The sequence below is a fragment of the Alosa pseudoharengus genome, unplaced genomic scaffold (genome assembly GCF_046254945.1).
Source record: "Alosa pseudoharengus isolate Yale_2024_CS ecotype anadromous, Long Island Sound unplaced genomic scaffold, YU_APseudo_1.1 YU_APseudo_1.1_scf_12, whole genome shotgun sequence".
NCBI lineage: Eukaryota > Metazoa > Chordata > Actinopteri > Clupeiformes > Clupeidae > Alosa > Alosa pseudoharengus.
In genome coordinates this window covers 25,151,633-25,175,221 of record NW_027468587.1, presented here as the reverse complement: position 1 = coordinate 25,175,221, position 23,589 = coordinate 25,151,633, and the positions used below count along the sequence as shown (strand labels likewise).

The following is a 23,589-nucleotide window of genomic DNA, read 5'->3' as shown; positions in this document are numbered from 1 at the left end:
CAGCGCCCCCTGTAGAAGCCAAATGACGCCAGTTTCCTAGTGCATCCCCACAATCAGGTACCAAGTCTCTATACCAAATTTGGACTTCGTACATCAAAGCGTTGCTGAGATACAAGCTCACTTCCTGTATTGCAGCGCCCCCTATAGAGGCCAAATGAATTTCCTAGGGCGTCCTCACAATCAGATACCAAGTCCCTGTACCAAGTTTGGACTTCATACATTAAAGAGAAGCCGAGATGTTAGCCCACTTCCTGTTAGGCGGCATCGTCGCCATGTGTAATTGGCTGTCACGGGCAAACAAACTTGAAAATAAAAAATCTGACAAGTATAGTTTGTGCGGCTCGGTCTGAAGATCATCTCCGCCAAGTTCTGTGAAAATCGGATGAAATTTGTAACCGCTGAAACTTTTCGTAGAGTTTGGACTAAATCCAATATGGCGGAGGTCCAATATGGCGGAAAGTGACGGGATAGGGGTCGATGAACTCGAGATTGTTCAAGGATTCAGACGCTACCTCAATTGTGAAAATCAGACAAAAGAGTCAAGGATCACACGCATGAACGCATGTCCAGCTTTGAACTGGTGGTGGCGCTAGAGTGTTCAATGTATATGCATGAAAATTGCTGTGAGTGATTGGGACAGTGTCCTGATTAATGGTATCAAGTCTTGTTATGTTAACTCAAAGCGTCACCTAGATGTTTGTCCACTTCCTGTTTGGTGGCTTCATCACCATATTTGATTGGCTGTCACGGGCAAACAAAAATTAAATTGAAAAATCTGATAAGTATCGTTTGTGCGGCTCGGGGAGAAGATCATCTCCGCCAAGTTCCATGAAAATCGGATGAAATTTCTGACCGCTGAAACTTTTCGTAGAGTTTGGACTAAATCCAATATGGCGGAGGTCCAATATGGCAGAAAGTGACGTAATAGGGGTCATTGAACTTAGGTCAGTCCATGGATTCCAACGATGCCTGATATGTGAAAATCGGACGCACCATTCAATGGTCACATGCGTGAATGCAATCCAGGTTCGACCCATTGGTGGCGCTAGAGTGTGGGGCATAGAGTTCTGGAAATTGGTGAGAGTGATCATGGGACAGTGCTGAATCAGTGGGCCAAATTTCATAACTTTAGACCCAGCGGTTCCATTTTTGGCCAGATTTTGACCTGTTGGTGGCGCTAGATGGCTGGGTTTAGAGGTCCGTAAATGAGTGTGAATGGTCAGTGGAGTGTCCCGAAACTTTCTGCCAAAAAATCTGCACTTTTTAGCCAGGCGTTCTATGGGCTGCCATAGACTCCAATGGCAGATGTGTAATAATAATAATAGGAAAAGCTAGTAACTCAATGGGTGCCTTCGCAGCTTCGCTGCTTGGCCCCCAAATATAGCTGCAAGCAGCAATGCGGGGGCCTAGCAGAGCGCTATAGAGCAGAGCGCAGAGCAAGCACTCAGCAGCAAGAGGACAAATTACACCAACGTCTTTGTGCGTTCTCACAATCAGCTACCATGTCCCTCTACCAAGTTTGGACTTCATACACCAAAGTGTTGCTGAGATGTGAGCTCACTTTCTTTATTACAGCCCCCCTAGAGGCCAAATAAGACCACTTTCCTTCATGTCCTCACAATCAGCTAATATGTCCCTGTACCAAATTTGGACTTCATACACCAAAGTGTTGCTGAGATACGAGCTCATTTCCTGTATTACAGCGCCCCCTATAGAGGCCAAATGATGCCAATTTCCTAGTGTGTCATCATAATCAGGTAACAGGTCCTTATACCAAGTTTGGACTTTGTACACCAAAGCGTTGCTGAGATACAAGCTCACTTCCTGTATTACAGCGCACCCTATAGAGGACACATGATGCCAATTTCCTAGTGCGTCCTCACTATCAGATACCAAGTCCCTGTACCAAGTTTGGACTTCATACATTAAAGCATAGCCGAGATGTTAGCCCACTTCCTGTTTTGCGGCTTCGTCACAATATTTGATTGGCTGTCACGGGCAAATAAAAATGAAATTGAAAAATCTGACCAGTATCGTTTGTGCGGCCCGGGCAAAAGATCATCTCTAACAAGTTTCGTGAAAATCGGAGGAAATTTGTAACCGCTGAAACTTTTCGTAGAATTTGGACTAAATCCAATATGGCGGAGGTCCAGTCTGGCCGAAAGTGACGTAGTAGGGGTCATCCAACTCAAGTCAGTCCAGGGATTCCAACGGTGCATGATTTGTGAAAATCGAACGCACCGTTCAATTGTTACATACGTGAATGTGAGTCCAGATTCGACCCATTGGTGGCGCTAGAGTGTTCGGCATAGAGTTCTGTAAATTGGTGAGAGTGATCATGGGACGGTCCTGAATCAGGGCGCTAAATTTCATAATAATAATGACTTGCAAATACCTTTCAACCCAGCTTTTCAACTTTCAGCCAAACTTTGACCTGTTGGTGGCGCTAGATGGCTGGGTTTAGAGATCTGTAAATTAGCGTTAGTGGTCAGTGGAGTGTCCCGAAACTTTCGACGGAAAAATCTGAACTTTTTAGCCAGGCGTTCTATGGGCTGCCATAGACTCCAATGGCAGAAGTGTAATAATAATAATAAATATAGCTGCAAGCAGCAATGCGGGGGCCTAGCAGAGCGCTATAGCAGAAATGGCGTTGCCACGGCATCAGCAAGCACTTACAGCAAGAGGCCAAATTACACCAATGTCTTTGTGCGGTCTCACAATCAGCTACCATGTCCCTCTACCAAGTTTGGACTTCATACACCAAAGTGTTGCTGAGATGTGAGCTCACTTTCATTATTACAGCACCCCTAGAGGCCAAATGAGAACACTTTCCTTCATGTCCTCACAATCAGCTAATATGTCCCTGTACCAAGTTTGGACTTCATACACCAAAGTGTTGCTGAGATACGAGCTCACTTCCTGTATTACAGCGCCCCCTATGGAGGCCAAATGATTCCAATTTCCTAGTGCATCATCATAATCAGGTAACAGGTCCTTATACTAAGTTTGGACTTTGTACACCAAAGCGTTGCTGAGATACAAGCTCACTTCCTGTATTACAGCGCCCCCTATAGAGGCCAAATGATGCCAATTTCTTACCGTGTCCTCACAATCAGATACAAAGTCCCTGTACCAAGTTTGGACTTCATACATTAAAGCATAGCCGAGATGTTAGCCCACTTCCTGTTTGGTGGCTTCATCGCCATATTTGATTGTCTGTCACGGGCAAACAAAAATGAAATAAAAAAATCTGACAAGTATCGTTTGTGCGGCTCGGTCTGAAGATCATCTCTGCCAAGTTCTGTGAAAATCAAATGAAATCTGGGACCGCTGAAACTTTTCGTAGAGTTTAGACCAATTCCAATATGGCGGAGGTCCAATATGGCGGAAAGTGATGGGATAGGAGTCGATGAACTCGGGATGGTCCAAGGATTCAGATGCTACCTCAATTGTGAAAATCAGACAAAAGAGTCAAGGATCACGCGCATGAACGCATGTGCAGCACTAAACTGGTGGTGGCGCTACTGTGTTCAATGTATATGCATGAAAATTGGTGTGAGTGATTGGGACAGTGTCCCGACTAATGGTCTCGAGTTTTGTTATGTTAACTCAAAGCATCACCTAGATGTTTGTCCACTTCCTGTTTGGCGTCCTCGTCACCATATTTGATTGGCTGTCACGGGCAAACAAAAATGAAATTGAAAAATCTGACCAGTATCGTTTGTGCGGCTCGGGCAGAAGATCATCTCCAACAAGTTTCGTGAAAATCTGAGGAAATTTGTAACCGCTGAAACTTTTCGTAGAGTTTGGACTAAATCCAATATGGCGGAGGTCCAGTATGGCCAAAAGTGACGTAATAGGGGTCAATCAACTCAAGTCAGTCCAGGGATTCCAACGGTGCTTAATTTGTGAAAATCGAACACACCGTTCAATTGTTACATGCGTAAATGTGAGTCCAGATTCGACCTATTGGTGGCGCTAGAGTGTTCGGCATAGAGCTTTGTAAATTCGTGAGAGTGATCATGGGACGGTCCTGAATCAGGGCGCTAAATTTCATAATAATAATGACTTGCAAATACCTTTCAACCCAGCTTTTCAACTTTCAGCCAAACTTTGACCTGTTGGTGGCGCTAGACGGCTGGGTTTAGAGGTCCGTAAATGAGTGTGAGTGGTCAGTGGAGTGTCCCGAAACTTTCGACGAAAAAATCTGAACTTTTTAGCCAGGCGTTCTATGGGCTGCCATAGACTCCAATGGCAGAAGTGTAATAATAATAATAATAATAATAGGAAAAACTACTAAAACAATGGGTGCCTTCGCAGCTTCGCTGCTAGGCCCCCAATAATAATAATAAATATAGCTGCAAGCAGCAATGCGGGGGCCAAGCAGTGCGCTATAGCAGGAATGGCGTTGCCATGGGATGAGCAAGCACTCACAGCAAGTTTGATGGCAATTGGATAAAGAACGGCTGAGAAATAAGCTAATTTACTTTGTTAAAGCACAACTAGAGGCCAAATTACACCAATGTCCTTGTGCGTTCTTACAATCAGCTCCCATATCCGTCTACCAAGTTTGGACTTCATACACCAAAGTGTTGCTGAGATGTGAGCTCACTTTCTTTATTGCAACACCCCTAGAGGCCAAATGAGACCACTTTCCTTGCATATCCTCACAATCAGCTAATATGTCCATGTATCAAGTTTGGACTTCATACAACGAAGCGTTGCTGAGATATGAGCCCACTTCCTGTATTACAGCGCCCCCTATAGAGGCCAAATGATGCCAATTTCCTACTGTGTCCTCACAATCAGATACCAAGTCCCTGTACCAAGTTTGGACTTCATACATCAAAGCGTTGCTGAGATACAAGCTCACTTCCTGTATTGCAGCGCCCCCTGTAGAGGCCAAATGACGCCAATTTCCTAGTGCATCCCCACAATCAGGTACCAAGTCTCTATACCAAGTTTGGACTTCGTACATCAAAGCATTGCTGAGATACAAGCTCACTTCCTGTATTGCAGCGCCCCCTATAGAGGCCAAATGATGCCAATTTCCTAGTGCGTCCTCACAATCAGATACCAAGTCCCTGTACCAAGTTTGGACTTCATACATTAAAGCGTAGCCGAGATGTTAGCCCACTTCCTGTTAGGCGGCATCGTCGCCATGTGTGATTTGCTGTCACGGGCAAATAAACTTAAAATTAAAAAATCTGACAAGTATCGTTTGTGCGGCTCGGTCTGAAGATCATCTCCGCCAAGTTCTGAGAAAATCGGAAGAAATTTGTAACCGCTGAAACTTTTCGTAGAGTTTGGACTAAATCCAACATGGCGGAGGTCCAATATGGCGGAAAGTGACGGGATAGGGGTCGATGAACTTGGGATGTTCCAAGGATTAAGACGCTACCTCAATTGTGAAAATCAGACAAAAGAGCCAAGGATCACGCGCATGAACGCATGTCCAGCATTGAACTGGTGGTGGCGCTAGAGTGTTCAATGTATATGCATAAAAATTGCTGTGAGTGATTGGGACAGTGTCCTGACTAATGGTATCGAGTTTTGTTATGTTAACTCAAAGCGTCACGGAGATGTTAGTCCACTTCCTGTTTGGCGGCTTCATCACCATATTTGATTGGCTGTTACAGGCAAACAAAAATGAAATTGAAAAATCTGACAAGTATCGTTTTTGCGGCTCGGGCAGAAGATCATCTCCGCCAAGTTCTGTGAAAATCGGATGAAATTTGTAACCGCTGAAACTTTTCGTAGAGTTTGGACTAAATCCAATATGTCGGAGGTCCAATATTGCAGAAAGTGACGGGATAGGAGTCGATGAACTCGGGATGGTCCAGGGATTCAGACGCTACCTCAATTGTGAAAATCAGACAAAAGAGTCAAGGAATACGCGCATGAACGCATGTCCAGCATTAAACTGGTGGTGGCGCTAGAGTATTCAATGTATGCATAAAAATTGCTGTGAGAGATTGGGACAGTGTCCTGACTAATGGTACCGAGTTTTGTTATGTTAGCTCAAAATGCCACAGAGATGTTAGTCCACTTCCTGTTTGGCAGCTTCATCGCCATATTTGATTGGCTGTCACGGGCAAACAAAAATGAAATTGAAAAATCTGACAAGTATCTTTTGTGCGGCTCGGGAAGAAGATCATCTCCGCCAAGTTCCATGAAAATCGGATGAAATTTCTGACCGCTGAAACTTTTTGTAGAGTTTGGACTAAATCCAATATGACGGAGGTCCAATATGGCGGAAAGTGACGTAATAGGGTTCATTGAAATTAGGTCGGTCCAGGGATTCCAACGGTGCCTGATATGTGAAAATCGGACGCACCGTTCAATGGTCACATGCGTGAATGCAATCCAGGTTCGACCCATTGGTGGCGCTAGAGTGTTGGGCATAGAGTTCTGTAAATTGGTGAGAGTCATCATGGGACAGTGCTGAATCAGTGTGCCAAATGTCATAACTTTAGACCCAGCGGTTCAATTTTCGGCCAGATTTTGACCTGTTGGTGGCGCTAGATGGCTGGGTTTAGAGGTCCGTAAATGAGTGTGAGTGGTCAGTGGAGTGTCCCGAAACTTTCTGCCAAAAAATCTGAACTTTTTAGCCAGGCGTTCTATGGGCTGCCATAGACTCCAATGGCAGAAGTGTAATAATAGGAAAAGCTAGTAACTCAATGGGTGCCTTCGCAGCTTCGCTGCTTGGCCCCCAATAATAGGAAAAACTACTAACTCAATGGGTGCCTTCGCAGCTTCGCTGCTAGGCCCCCAATAATAATAGGAAAAACTACTAACTCAATGGGTGCCTTCGCAGCTTCGCTGCTAGGCCCCCAATTATCAAATGGGTAGGCTATAAAAGACTGGGGAGTTATTTTTGTTACTTTATGGCATGAGAAAGATTACAATTGCATGTCATTGGGTGTATAATTTCTCCGAAAGTCACAAAGACTTGATTGACTGGATTGAATCACTGAACAAACATTTTGGTATTAAGAACTCTGCCTCTAAACAAAATCACTAGGCCAATTAATAGAGATCTATACATTCATGTCATCCTACACTTAGCTGCTGACTGTTTAAAACTTTGCGGTGTAGCAGTAGCTTAACCACCACCAACCCATTATCATCTCTCTTCTCTTCTCATCTTTTGAATAGCCCCCAGAAGAGGCAGTGGATGGAGGTGGAGGAGGAGCTGGTGCTGAGGGGTCGGGGGCCACCCTCGTGATGCCCACCCCAGCGGAGAGGAGCTCCCAGGAGCGCCTGAGACTCCAGCTGGCCCAGAGGGAGAGGGAGCTGCACCTGAGGGAGCAAGAGCTCCAGGAGGAGCACAGCCGCGAGATCAGCAGCCTCAAACAGGAGAACTACCTGCTGCACAGCAAGGTGACGCATACGCATACGCATACACATACGCATACACACGTATACACACACACACACACACACACACACACACACACATTAACTACTTTATTTATGTCCGCAATTCATAATAAATGTACATAAGGACATAAATGTTACAGATACAGAACATTGCTAAGGCATGATCCACAATGACAATCTCAAACAGCAGATTTATGGATACACACAACACCTTCTTCTCCATTATGGCGACTTCCAATAATGGAGGATATTGAGCAGTATTTGGCAATTTGCTTTGCCCTTGCTTTTGGAAAGCCAACTATCCTGAGACCCCTAATGACAAGCCTATGCACGTGGCCCAGGCTGCCGAAGATAAGTACCAGGTATTGACATTTGAAGCCAAGGCCAGTTATTTTCTGTACAAGAGGGTGATATTTTACTAGCTTTGTTAAGTAAGCCTCCTCTAGTCAAACAGCAGCCTACTTCCAGGATGAACACATCCCTATCGTGCTCATTAGGGTGCATCAAATTTGAATGGGACATTTTAATTTCAAAATATCAATTTGGCTGGCAATGCATTTCGTTCCAATTAACATAAAAATGACTTTTGCACAGTTTTGAGTAATTCCATTGAGATTTAGGGGTGCCACCTAACACATGAACTTTGGCGAAATTTCGAAAAATGTGCAATTTTTAGTCTAATTGCCAAAAGTTGACCTGGAAATGTTGAGTACAGTGAACTTTTCTACAGGAACATGTTCTATAGGGTTATCAAAGTAAAAGTTGTTTGTTTGCCCTTTGGGCAACTTGGGCATTTCTCAGAATTCAACTTTCAAGATTCTCCATTCACTGTCCTATAGACAAAATGAATGGAGGTCAATGGGACATGTTCACGTGGCCTTACCCTGAATTTTGTGCAGCAGTGATGGATGTCGGACACACATATACAATTTAATTTATTATTTATTTAAACACAAAGGGCAATACTGACAAACTTAAAAGAACAAACCCTCTCTAGTGGCTAACTCACTGACTAACAGGGCCTAATGGTAAGAGCTGACACTAACTAAACTCCGAACTTAACTGCTCAGTCTGTGCCAGAGTCTCTGCTCCACTGAGCAACATCACCAGGGAGAAAGAGAGAGGGAATGGAACCTGAACTCTGAACCTAGCCAGTGTGTCTCCCCCCAGATGTGTCTCCCCCACCCGCCACCCAAGAGTAACCGTCCTATTCAGGGATTAGCTTGGGTTTGCAGCGGCAAAGGTTGCGTTGTGTGTTCAACTCACACACACACACACACACACACACACACACACACACACACACACACACACACAGACACAGACAGACACACACACAGAGAGAGACATACACACAAAAACACAGACACACACACAAACACACACACACACACACAAAGACACACACACACACACACACACAAAGACACACACACACACACACACATACAGACACAGACAGACACACACACAGAGAGAGACATACACACAAAAACACAGACACACACACAAACACACACAGACACACACACACACACAGACACACACACACACACCCTCACACACACACAGAAACACACACACACACACCAAGACACACACACACACAAACACACACACACACACACAGACATACACACACACACACACATGTTCTCCACAGCCAAAGAGATACATAGAGAGAGAGAGAGAGAGAGAGAGAATAAGGGATACAAAGGAGAGAAGAAAGACACACCCAGAGAAAGCGGATGAAAAAAGGAGAGACAGGGCCAGATGTATGTTTTTGTGCCCACGTCAGGCATATTTCATTCGCAAAGTGCACGTAAAAGCATGGCGAGGTATGTACAAACAGGCCGCACTGAGAAAAAAGCGTAGACTGCCTGTCGTGGGAGCTGCAAATGGCTATTTGCGCTTCTCCGTGTCATGCATATGCATTCATAGGAGGGTCAGGGGTAAGTGGGAGTATCGCGCAAACACAGGAGACGACAAGTGCTAATAGCATTGATTAGGTATTCTGCCATATGTATGAAAACAGCGCATGTCTGTTTTGCGGTGAAAAACTTGCGCCTGTTATAAGCAGGTGTAATCAAAATCGCGGTTGAATGCGTCAATTAGAGAAACTTTTAGAGACAGCTGAATAAGTATTCAGAGCATCAGTTTTCTTTATTGTGCAATAAATAGTTCAGGTATTTTTAAGTAAACTACTAGGCCTGCTCTGTATGTCGCTGCTCGTTGACATTTTATTATCATGTATGATCGCTAAAGTTTGATTCTTTTTAATGTCACAATTGGTTAACTATTCAACTGCGCTTGTGGTTCAGCTGTGGGCACGCAATTAGCTTTGCAGAGGGGGCGGGGAAACAACTACAGATATGATAGTAATATGTAATAACACATCCAACACAGATCAAGATCACCTCAAACAGAAAGATCACCTCAGTTTTCTTGAGCTGTAGTATTGTTTACCTCAGATCTCCATGGCGACCATTGAGCACTGTTGCCACTTTATCCAACAAAAACAGATGTGCGGTGGCACCCCTAAATCATAATGTACTGTAAAAATATTTTGCATGTGTTGTTTCTACATATATTGGAACACTTTTAGCACCCAGCCATATCAAAATTCAAGAATTGTGTTTTTTGATGCACCCTAGTGCTCATCAATGATTATAATATCAGGCCTGGTGGCATTTAAATCAGAGAACGCAGACATTGTAGAACACCTGGAAAACATTTGTTGTCTAACAACACAATTTACATGTATTGACACATTTGGAGAAAATAAGGATGATAAATTCCCAGATATAATGTCCACAATTCTATCATACCTGGATGCATAAAGACTTTTGTAAAAATGACAGCCATTTAATATGTGTGACATGGATTCTATGACTTGCTCTTGTCCATGATGTATACACAATGGTGAGTGGGAACGAGGATACCAGATTGACAGGTTTAACCTTGTTGGGTATACCTGAAGCCTCGCTTTGACTGTAAAAAATAGTATGTCTTCATCAATAGATGAATTGTGAAAAATTGTGTTTGAGATGGAGTGATCTGCAAAAGGGATACATCCAAGCTTTCCTTGGAGTTTGAGTCCTCTCCAATGTCTCTGACGCTGCTGGTGTTTGATCGACAGCAGAGACGTGCGACTGTTTCCAGGTGGAACTGAATAGCGCAGACCGTCTTGCAGTACTTTTGCAGTCACAGTGATGTTTGTATCCTTAATCATTACTTCATGAGGTGTAACGTGTGGCATCAACTCCAGACCACTGCAAGTCAACACCAGTCCATTTTTAGAGATCGTTGAGATCAGGCCAGTCCGATCTGACCCATAAACCGGTGGCATGGGTGTCGAGTTTACCGTTCGCTTTCTTACGGAATCCTAGAAAGCTGGGTTCAGATTCTCGGCTGAAGGGGACTTTGCGCTTCCCAAGGTCGAGAAAAAGGGAAGCACAGGCCATTTCTCTTACGGTGCTATCGTCATTGTTTAGCATGCTTAGCAGGCGATGGAAGTCCACTCAAAGTCTGGAACTCCTAGGCCCCCTTCACGTCTGCTGTGATGAATGACATCGCGGATTGTGTGACTGTTCAGAACGAGCCATCCTCTCACTGTCTTAAACTTTGTTGTTTAAGTCTTGCAAAACTTTCCTTGATATATGCACATTGGCGAAGAAGTGTTGCACTTTTGATAGAGCTATCTGTCTGATTGCATCTATTTTCATAAGCAGTGGAAAGGCCTTATGGTGTATTCAGTAATTATGTCCTGTATTTGTTGGTCCCAGCAACTTTAAATCTGTGTCCAATATAAGTGTACAAATCATGTCGGGAATACACACACACACACACACTCTCACACATACACATACACATCAGAAGCAGGTTTATTGCCAAGTATGTTTTCATATAGGAGGAATGTGTTTTGGTCTCAAGGAGCATGGCATACAATAGTTCATACATAAAATAAAATACAATAGCACAATAAATATACATATCAGGACGAGACAGACAACCATAAGTCACAACAAAGTGGAAGAGATATGTACACACACACACACACACACACAAATATGCTCTTCGTATAACAAGGTCATCCTTCCTGAAATGGAATAAAACATGCCCACCCATGCTATGTAACTTTAATATGTTCAGAACACATGTGTGTGCAACACACACACACACACACACACACACACAAATATGCTCTTCGTATAACAAGGTCATCCTTCCTGAAATGGAATAAAACATGCCCACCCATGCTATGTAACTTTAATATGTTCAGAACACATGTGTGTGCAACACACAATGTAGAAAAACCCAGGAGTTGGGGTTGGTGTGGAAAAGTGAGGCAAATAAAATAAGTAGCATCAGCAGCTGATGGAGGCAGAGAGTGACAGCAGTGGGCAGGATTATAGAACACACTGTTCTCTGGCATTTACATCTGATCATTCATTGTCTGTAAAACACTGAAGCCCTGGTTAACAAAACAAATGCAGGAAGACACGCTAACCAAAACCTCCACTGCATTTTAAAGTTGCGGTCATATGCAGTATGTTTTGCCCATCAATTTTTGGTCAACGATTCCCGGGGCACATGAAACTTGGTGGGCATGTAGATTAGATTAGATTGAACTTTATTGTCATTGTGCAGAGTAGAAGTACAAAGACAACGAAATGCAGTTTGCGTCTAACCAGAAGTGCAAAAAAGCAGAAAAGTGCAATGTGATGTACAAAGTATAGACAGGTGGTCCATAGACAGGACAAGATATATACAGTCACTGACAAAAGTATTGACACCCCTTTAGAAATGTTGGTTTTTAAGCAAAATACACACACTTTTGTGTCATTCCACATCAATTAAACCAGGGCCCACGCACTTAGTTCTCATAAAATTCTGAAAAAATGACCAGGTGTACATGTTACCCAGGAGACACACTGTAAAATTACTTTTATGTAAGATCCATACTTTCCAAGTCACAGACAGTTTTACGGGGGGAGGGGGGTGTCGATTTTGTTCGGCCTCTTTTTTGTCAAAGTTCACAAGCCCATAGCTCAAGAACTAAACCATGTACAGTAGGAGGCTCAAATTGTGCATGCTGGTACATAAATAGGAATAGTATGTAGCAAAATTGTCATGTTTGGTCTGGATCCTGCATCCTCATAGCTGTCCCTCAAAGGTGATCAAAATCGTATTGGTGTTTTTGGCTGGGCTCTGTTTAGGCCTTCAGAAGACATATTTGTACTTAAAGGAGAATTCCGGTGTGATTTTGACCTAAAGTGTTTTGAAACATGATACCGAGTGTGAACGTATGTCTCATAGCCCATCTCGGCTTGTCCCCTGCACTCCGAAATCTGGCGCTAGTTAGCCGATGCTATCCACAAGGCGGTCAATTGTGGTGCCTCGGCATCGGCATAGCCATGCAAATAAATCACTGTTTTACACCATTTACGAGGGTCAATGTATCTCCACACTTCATTGGTAGACTTCCGAGGGCCCTGACATTTAAAACGAGACATTGAGAACTTTGAAAAAGCACTGGTAGTTTACTTACAAGACGATTTATACAGACAGTATCTTCTCGAAGTTTAGCGTTTGCAGCCATCTTGAATTTAGTCACGATAAGTCGAGCAACGAGTAAGAATGAACAGGTATGATAAGGGATCAGATTCCAAAAAGAATTCCGTGGAAATGCATGGATTCCAGTTGCTGCTACTGGAAGAAACTGTAATCCATGCATTTCCACAGAATTATTTTTGGAATCTGATCCCTTATCATACCTGTTCATTCTTACTCATCGCTCGACTTATCGTGACTAAATTCAAGATGGCTGCAAACGCTAAACTTCGTGAAGGTACTGTCTGTATAAATCGTCTTGTAAGTAAACTACCAGTGCTTTTTCAAAGTTCTCAATGTCTCGTTTTAAATGTCAGGGCCCTCGTAAGTCTACCAATGAAGTGTGGAGATACATTGAGCCTCGTAAATGGTGTAAAACAGTGATTTATTTGCATGGCTATGCCGATGCCGAGGCACCACCATTGACCGCCTTGTTGGTAGCATCGGCTAACTAGTGCCAGATTTCGGAGTGCAGGGGACAAGCCGAGATGGGCTATGAGACATACGTTCACACTCGGTATCATGTTTCAAAACACTTTAGGTCAAAATCACACCGGAATTCTCCTTTAACATAGGCATATTTTTTCCCTTATTGAGATAAGTAGAAACACGCTCAAAAAAAGCAATAAACAGAAAGGAGTCAAAGTTTTTGTTTTTTTGAGAAAACAAACCAACCAGGACCATTTCAATAGCTCAACACACCTGAAACAACAAATGGTTTCCCTAAATTCAACACAAAATATCGCCAAAATGCTGCGGGAAATGAATACTGTCAAACTGACACGATCAAAAGTCTTGGCACCCTTCATAATATCAGTAATATAAATGAAATAAATATGTTCAGTGTATTAGCAGTAACTCAGGGTTCGCTAACTTTGTTGTGGATGCTTCGTTTTATGTGTAGGGACCCTGAGCTAGGCTGGGTGAACCCAGCCTGATCTGCCGGTAATTTCTTTTTCGCCCTGCAGCTCAGGCTGGAAACCTGTGCATCTTTTTCTGTTGCTTCCGTTAAAATTTTGCCTGGACCAATCACAAGCTGGCTTATCCACCTGGTGCACTATTGACAGGTTTAAAACGCTGACTATAGCGGCAGAGCCTGGAGTTTTCGCGTCACTCTGCAAACGTCACCCGGTTCATTGGTCAGATTGGTGAATGGCTATCCAATTGCGACCAGAGTCATTTCAACTATGCCCGTTGATCACACCTCTTTTGCAGTTGAAAATACATAGCGGACTCCCCAGACCAATGTTCAATCTTAAAAGATTGAGTTTGGTCTGGTGAAAACCAGACTACCTAAGCAAGCTACTGACAAGGTTTGGTGCTGTTTTGAACAATATTACTGGTTAAATGCTTTTTGGGAGGTGTTTAGCTTACCGCCCTTAGCTAATCCACTGTTTGCGATTTGGGGCTATAGTGTATACCGGAGCAAGCTCTGTAGTGGTTGATCAACAAAAAATACTGTCTCCACGGCTTATTTGATGTGTTTTTCGCTGGAGTTACAGTCACACTCTGTGATTTAGTTTAGCAGAGAAGTTGTTGGAAATTAAGCTCAGTAACCAAATTTATTGCATTTATTTACAAATGTATTTAATAAAATCCAAAACCAAAAACAGAGACTGTAACTAGATTATTGAGGTCAAAAAGATTAATGTTAATGAAGACGAAGGAGTGAAGACAGCCAAGAGGAGGGCAGGAAGGTAATTGCAAAGTAAAAGATTCACTGAAAGAAAATGCCATGTGGTACACCAAAATGTATTTAAAATGTGGAGAATACAATGCAATCAAGCATTTTGGGCGATGTGAAGTCACAAGCTGGGAGCAGATTAAATGCTCACGAGAGAGAAAAAGATGCAGTTTTAGACGTGACTGAAGCAAGCCAGTTGATAGGCCTAGGCCCAACGGTAATTGTAAAGCAATTTACAAAAGATTCACTGAACAAAAATGCTGATATGATACATGAAAATGTAGCTAAAAATGTGGAGAATGCAATGCAATCAAGCATTTTGGGCGATGTGAAGTCACAAGCTGGCAGCAGATTAAATGCTCACGAGAGAGAAAAAGATGCAGTTTTAGACGTGACTGAAGCAAGCCAGTTGATAGGCCTAGGCCCAACGGTAATTGTAAAGCAATTTACAAAAGATTCACTGAACAAAAATGCTGATATGATACATGAAAATGTAGCTAAACATGTGGAGAATGCAATGCAATCAAGCATTTTGGGCGATGTGGAGTAACAAGCTGGCAGCAGTTTAAATGCTTGAGAGAGAAAAAGATGCGGTTTTAAAAGGACGTGCAGACCGAAGCTGCAGCAAGCAGGTGATATTTAGAAATTTATTTCACAAAATCCAAGACTAAGAACAGACAGACTATGTAACTGGACACATTGAGGCCAAAAATATTGAGAATTCTACAGGGAATGTTGAAGATGACGGAGTGAATAGTGGCAAGAGGCAAGCCGGAGGCTGCTGACAAGGCCCCGACGCAAGTCCCCGATGCTGATGTGGTAAATTCAAATTTAGCTAAAAATGTGGAGAATGCAATGCAATCAAGCATTTTGGGCGATATATTGGCACAAACTGGCAGCAGAACATGCTGAGAGAAAAACCAGGGCCTAAATTTCAGCGCGGGTATTGCGCTGAAATTATTACTAAGTATTGAGCATACTAATAAAAGTCCTGCAACTCTAGCCATCATAATGAGAGAAATTCCCACAGATTTTACAGCGCTGTCTGACATTAATCTAATAATGGAGCTTTCACGTAATTTTCTGTGCATATTCATTACGTGAAAGATAATTAGTAGCAAAACAGCGATCAGCTATAGGCCTTTATTTCTTGCATTTTATTGTGAGACATAGGCCTACTTTTCGTTTGGAGCGGCATACCGGTAGGCTATCAAAAGCAGAAGATGTTCAATTTGAGATTTGATTTACGTTTGGACTGTTTGATTATATTGCTAAATATTGGGACTGATGACCACTGAAATCTGTGGAGTATTTAATGGTTCGCTATTAAGTTTCATGTATGAAAGAGTGTTGGGATTTCCATCCGCTTATTGCGAGATAAGGCATCCGCTTTCATTCATTCATGGAACGTGTGCTGTGCTGCAAGTGAAACCGTATTCCGTATAGCCAAAGAGGTCTAAGACATCAGCCTAAATTTAGTTATTTTTTAAATTATGCATGATTGACTTTTTTTATAAAATTCGTAGGCGTGCGACTGGTAGCTTGAGAGCAACGTGTTGGAGACTCATGGTGTGGGAAGATGACTTTTCATTGGCAACAATATTAAACCAACCAACAATATAAATTATTAATAAGAGCTCTTTTATTAGTTAAATTGAAACAAAATTATACTGGCTTTTATTTGTCCGAATCTGAGGCCCGGCTATAAATAGAATCGCGGCCATTTGAGGATTTAAGTGCACGTGTGTTTCAGGCATAGCACAAGCACTAATCTCTGACTGAAAGTGCACAGGACTTGTGCATTTTAGAGCGCTCTCTCTAGGCTGTAGACGGCAATGTTTCATGTAGGGTTCATGTCAGTTAATATAAATGAACATTTAAAAACATGTTCAATTATATAATTTTTTTCATATATAAGTCGCACCTGACTATAAGTCGCAGGACCAGCCAAACTATGAAAAAAAGTGTGACTTATAGTCCGGAAAATACGGTAATGTGTTGATTTGGCTGGGATTGTTATGCTTTGTCCTGTCCTAATAAGCTGCCTGTGCTTGATGTGTTTTGCTCTCCCTGTGACAGCAATATCTCCACCATGCTAATGGGTTTCACACACACACACACACACACACACACACACACACACACACACACACACACACACACACACACACACACTCTCTCTTTCTCTTTATATCTATCTCAGTCTGTCTCTGCTAATCATGTCAGATGTAGAAGTTGAGACAGTCTCTAATGCAGTTGATGGCAACAGCAGCAGTTCATAGACAGGGCATAGGATTATCAACAAAGCTGTGTTTATACACTTGTGTGAATGTGTGCTTATGTATTAATTTGTTTGTTTACTTGATTATTCACCTTGTCATTTCAATCCATCTGAGAGGTGGTTGTTTTTGTTTGGATTGGCGTACCTTAGAGTTATTTATTTAATTATCTTGTTGTTGTTCGAAGAGCAAACCACCTTCCTGTCTACAGTAGATTCACAAACAGAACTCCACTCTATGGTTAGATTTTATGTGAATTAACACTGTTGTTGATTTTTGTCTTTTATTCCAGGGTTTACCATATTATTAAAGCATACCTCGCCCCCTCTTTTTCTCTCTGTCCTCCTGACCCCTTCTGTGACGCTCTCTCTGACCCTATTTATTGCCCGTCTCTTCTTGTTAAACATCTGTGTTTCTCCCTCGACTCTCTCCTTAGCTTCGACAAGCAGAGGAGGCGAGCCAGCCAGGAGCACAGAGTACAGGCCAGGCGGGGGACCGGGTGTCCGAGGAGAAGCTTCGGCACCTGGAGAAGGAAGTGAGAGAGCAGGAGACCCTACTGCAAGGCTACCATCAGGTGACTGCATTTACAGGCATTCATTTAGCTGACCGTTTAACCAAAAGCCACTTACAAACATAGACTGTATTAGCTTACAAATGCAAATAGCATTCAAGCTGCAGTGCAATAGGAGACTTTAGTGAAACAATAAATGCGTTTTTTATTGAAAGGGATTCTACAACCTCACTTTGAACAGACAGGATACATGAAAGAGGAGGGTTGATCATACAGTTTCAATGGGGCAGCTGTGGCCTACTGGTTAGCGCTTCGGACTTGTAACCGGAGGGTTGCCGGTTCGAACCCCGACCAGTAGGCACGGCTGAAGTGCCCTTGAGCAAGGCACCTAACCCCTCACTGCTCCCCGAGCGCCGCTGTTGTTGGATTAGTGTGTGCTTCACCTCACTGTGTGTTCACTGTGTGCTGAGTGTGTTTCACTAATTCACGGATTGGGATAAATGCAGAGACCAAATTTCCCTCACGGGATCAAAAGAGTATATATACTTATACTTCAGCAAGTCTTTGCCCTCAGCCAAAGGAATAGTACATCCCTGTCAGAGCTTCCATATGTCAAAGTGTAATTGGCAATGCAAAAACTGTTCAAATACTAGAGCAAGTGTGATGCACTTGAATTTCCTCTTGGGGATAAAGTATCTACAGTATCTATCTGTCTCTGTCTGTCTGATGCATGAATAATAATGAGACCTGGGAGAAGCTCCGCTGACTCACTCAAAGGCAGCGTGCGGCCATGAGGGGAAAACAGATGGAGGGTTGGAGAGCGTTTTTGTGTGTGTGCATGTGAGTGAGTAGTGTGTGTGTGTGTGTGAGTGAGTGAGCAAACACATCCCCAATGCTACTACACTAAAGTGTATCTCATTGTATGCACATTGTTTGGCTACTTTTCTTCTGCCCTCGGTGGGGTAAATGAAAGACTTGCAGAGGTGAGCTTAACAAGTGTTAGCCCACTCGCAAATTCACGTTCCCGCAGCTGGCCGTTTTGAATTCTTTTTTGCGAAACAAAAAGAATCTGTGTGCGATTGTGAATTTATTGTACCTTGGCATAATAGTTTAATGTTGTCTGGGAAAGTTATTTCAGTTAGCATTGTATTTCCCATGTGTCGCATCCTCAGTCCCAGCACACCAGTGATTTTCATAGCTCAGCATTAGGCTGTAAAACAGGTCTGGTTTTTGGCTGCATACATGAAGGCCAACGTCAGCCTTTTTTTGTTGATTGGTCTGGTTTTTGGCTGCATACATGAAGGCCAACGTGAGCCTTTTTTCCCCTGGTTTGAGGTAGTAGGCTACTCAATGTATTTTTTCAAGGTTGGCAGGTCTGAAAATATCTCCTCCATAATCAAGTTATTCAATTAGGCTAAACATAGCATTGACTCAAAACAGCTAGTAGGCCTACTGTTAGGTCTATGTCATTTTAATCTGTAAAAATGTAAAATGTAGCCATACTTAAATTCTGCCTATTGCACATTTATTATAATACAATATAACAATATTCAATATTTATTATTGTATGTTTCACAGGTCTACCTATGGGCATGTAATGTAAATGTTGGCTTTTCTCGTTATTTTCTTCTCGGGGTTCTCATTTACATGTTCAAATCTAAAAAGAAGTCTTCTGAAGGGGATGAGTGTGTGTGAGTAGTGTGTGTGTATGTGTGTGGTATCAGCGGGGCAGAGCGCAGCGCATTGCGCAGGAGGCCATGAGATGAGCCGGCTGAACCTGCTTCTGAGCTGTCAGCGGCTCTGTGGAGCTGCACACACCTGGGCCACGTGCTGTCAGCAGCCTCTCCACCCTCCCCTCCTCTCCTCTCGTCTCCTCTCCTCTCCACCCTCCCCTCCTCTCCTCTCGTCTCCTCTCCTATCCACACCTCCCCTCTCCTCTCCGCTCCTCTCTGCTCGGCTCTCTGCACCAGCCTTTCCTTCTGCCACCTGCCTGCTCATAGACACAATCTCTTTCATCAATAGCGGTGTTGTGAAAGCTCTCGTTTTTCTTTTCCTCCCACTATCTTCTTTTCCTTCTCTGTTTCTTTGTTGCTTTTCTTTTCTTTTCTTGCATTCATGCTAGTATTTCTTGTTTTTTTCCTCCTTGATTGTCTCACTGTTTTTCTATCCATTTATTTCCCCCTCATATTGCTATCTCATTCCCTCCCTCCCTTTCTCTCACTCTCTGACACTCACACAGTAAATATCTCTAAGCGAAATCTTAGAGTAAATATGGACCATAACAGACAGGTGAACTGAATGGAAAAAAACAGCCATAATAAAGGGGGAGCGTCAGTTGCTGGATCGAACGCAAAAGGGCTGCACTAACCCAAGCAAACATTGGGTGGCAGGGATGGAAGTGAATGTTGGCCTTGGCTTTTTGCCTTTGTTTATTTGTGTGGCTGCCGCAACAGATTCCACCACTGAAGCCTGTCAACAGAGCCTGCACAGCAGTCGGTCACAGCAGATGAGTTTGCTTGGAGAAAATATAGAATAACTAAAATATTGAATGTAGCCCAGTTAGTTTTTTGCATTTCATCAGGTTTCAGACTATTGCTATTAATGGTTTTGTCTGCCCTGCTATCATTTTTAAACCACCAAATGTAATCCACTGAATTATGCATCAGTGATTGTCTCAGAAATAGGCTTGCTTTCATGCCTATGTATGGAGCATACTGGCGGTTGAGCTATGAGGACTATTCCTCATTGAAATCTGGGGCAATTCCTCAGTGCACACCTAGAATTTGAATCCAGGCACACCAAAGCCACTTGGTGCACCAGGATTTTGTCTCAGTTTATTCAAAGGTAAACTTGCAAGGCAAGTTGATGGCACATTACATACAAAAAATAGTGAAGTGCAATTAAAAAAACATGAAAAGAACATAATTAAAAGAGTTAACAAAGTACTCTTCATGCTCAAAAGGACAAAGATCGATGTATGACGATGTATGCACTGCATGAATCACAAGTCCATGTAGCAGAAGCGTGCAGCTTAGATTCTTTGTGAAAAATCCATACTCCATACCATCATCACATTCTTAATGACAAGACTGGGTCTTCCATTGACAAACAGAAAACATTCATATTCAAATAGATATACAGGAGGCATGTTGGAGGGGATATCTGAACGGATATCTGTTTCTTGCCATCAATGTACGGTTAAATATTTGCATAAGTCACAGTTGTCTATGACTAATTGGTGTGAACCAAGTTTTTATCCTTCAACGAGTGTATTAAATTGGGGTAAAAATCACAAATACAGTATGCATATGAGATGAGACAGAGTACAGTGTGATGTTATTGCCGCTTGTCTAATGAGAGCTCATTAGTGTGCTTATCCCTGCTTCCTTACTCTGCCCATTCACAGCATGGTAATTAACAATGTCCTCAGGCTTCATCTCTGCTAAGTCCTCAAAGTGAAAATGAGTGTATTTGACTTGTTTGCTTTGTGTGTGTGTGTGTGTGTGTGTGTGTGTGTGTGTGTGTGTGTGTTTGTGTTACTCAGGAAAATGAGAAGCTCTATCTGCAGGTAAAGGCCCTTCAGGCGCAGAACAAGCGTAACGAAGAGGCCATGTTCACCGAGAACCAGAGACTCCACCATGAGTTGGCTATTGCTAGGTGGGTGATGCTGGAGTGCCGTTATAGAACTGGGCTGCCGAGTGGAAGCCACAGAGTTGTGGGTTTAAAATAAACAAATACATGTAAATTATAAAATGAATTTTCTTTGTACAAAATCATTAGCCTGGGAATACCCATATGAACTTTCAGCCAGTTTGGGATTTGCTCTGCAGGTCCATCTGGCAAAGTGGCCATTGAAGCTCATTTCCAATGTCCCTAAAACAAATATAATCGCTAATCCGGAATGAACGTGTATTTCTTTGGAATCGAGTAAACAACTGAATTTAAAACCTTTGTTTACAAGAATGCTACACTTTTGAAACTATTTGGTAAGAGTTTACTGTACCAATTTAAGTTTAATTTCACTGCTAGAAGTAGTAAGTCAAGGAACCTTTTCCAGACCCCGTCCCAATTGTACACAGGGTACCCGCGGAGTCTTAAAAGTATTAAAAAGTATTAAATTTCATTTTCCTAAATTAAGGCCTTAAAAAGTATTGAATTTCACCTCAAAGTCTGGAATTTTTTCACGGAGGTCTTAATTTTTCAAATGATCAGTAGATTTAGTCTAATATCACGTAGCGTAAATCACAAGGATTAAAGTTCTCCGTCGTACGACGGATTTCCGTCAATTTGATTTTAGAAATGTCATATTTGAGATCGATGCAGATCCGGCGAGAAAAAAAATAGGAGGGGGGGGGGGGTCTATGACCTTTTCTTTTCCTTTTTTTAAGGCAACTACAAATATTAGGTCCGATGAATGAATGTGTGTGATGGTAAATGTTTAAAGACCTAGGCTAATAGTGTTCTTGAGAACTTTCAAGAAGATACGTCAGCCATGAGTTTCGCTTTGTTTATGTTGTACACGCTTGTCTCATTGGCCTGGGGCGGTTGCTTAAAAAAAAAAAGAACACGTCTGGAGGACGGTCTAAAAGTTGGATTATAGTGACACAATTAAGACAGCTGATGAGGTTGCCCAATCCGTTTTTTTTTTTTTGGATAGGCCTATGCTATTGTGAGCTCTATGTGTGAATTCGGAGGCTGTGTTCTTTCCATGCATCAATGTAGACAATTTCTTACTATCGCGAACTCTTGTCAGGGGAGGTCATTCATTTTGGGTGTCACCTATGACTTGAACAGATAGCCTGCTATGCCACCCGATGTACTATTATTGTTACAGTTTTTAATCAATGCAACTAACATTATGTGTAAAGCGACGCAATATAAACCGTAGCCTATGCCTCCCGTCTGTTATGACATGTACAACAATGTTTTTCACAATTTGCGACGGGAGGTTTTGACTGAGCGTGTTAACAGTTCGCGACATTATTATTTTATGTTGAGTAAGGGGGTCAGTCGTGTTTATGACGCACAGACAGCCTTGTAGCCTGCTTAGGCCTCACTTTTAACGACAGTAGGAGCGTATGTTGACAAAAAAATAACCATCAATTAAAATAGTCAACTTAAAACTTTGCTATTATTAATGTATAGCACAAAACCATAACCAGTAGGCCTACCAGAACCTCGCATATTAGCGTCATGATTTGTGTACGTTTATCTATGGCTGATCGTTTTTGCGCTAAGTAGGCTACGCATGTTCTTTCATAGCGCAACACGACCTGTCCCTCACCATATCGCAACTTCTTGTCAACCTTATACAATCTGTTGCTGAAGACAAAAGCGCCCTCTCCAGATTGTCGTTATCAGATGCGCAGACCTCCTGCATGAGCACACACAGTATTGCTGCTCATTGGAAAACTGAGTTGTCTGTAAAACTCAAAATGACCATGTTTTCATTAAATGCGGATGAGGCAACAAATGGAAATATGAACAATATCTAGACTGTTCTGATTCGTTACTTTGATGAGGAAATGTGAAGTCTTGCAAACTTGATTTTATAGATTTTACTTGGTGTTGAATTGCATATTAACAAGAAAAAAAATCTCCCCTTTAAATACTTAAGTAATGAAGTAATTAAATAAGAGTGTAAGTTAAAGCTACAATATTGCTGCAGTAGAATAGAACAGCAATGGCTAATCAGCAATGGTCAGGGAGGGTATTGAAATATTGTTTTGTTCGTCAGGAAAACTCAATCGCAATCAAGAACACTCTCAATTCGCTTATTCACATGGCGGCCATTGGCGGCTAAAACGAGGCTACAGGGTACACAAACCATAGGATTGTTATGGTTTCTATGCATTCACCTGTAGGTGGCATTAATTATATAGTAACTTAAGAGTACCCTGTAGCCTCGTTTTGGTCTTTATTTGGTGCTTTACTTTGCTGTTTGCATCTTTTTGTACATTAAAAACCAATAAGTCGCGACCGTAAAAGGGGTGATATCTCTATAGGTAGATATGAACAACGTATGACTTATGGCCTGAAAAAAGTTTTTTTTTTCACTTTAATCCCTGAAATCAACTAGGTTCTATTCCGTGTAAATTTGTCCATGAAGCAGGACATTC

General features: G+C 42.4%; 1 protein-coding gene across 4 annotated transcripts in view; it reads left to right on the top strand.

Moving 5' to 3' along the window:
- Positions 1–23,589, top strand: part of cep162 (centrosomal protein 162) — a 139,776-nt gene that overhangs the window by 86,630 nt on the left and 29,557 nt on the right. For all 4 annotated transcript variants that reach the window (XM_076280583.1, XM_076280584.1, XM_076280585.1 and 1 more), the window contains 3 exons: positions 7,159–7,383; positions 17,396–17,533; positions 21,015–21,127. In XM_076280583.1, coding sequence (XP_076136698.1) covers positions 7,159–7,383; positions 17,396–17,533; positions 21,015–21,127 — 476 coding nt within the window. The remainder of the gene's footprint in view (positions 1–7,158; positions 7,384–17,395; positions 17,534–21,014; positions 21,128–23,589) is intronic.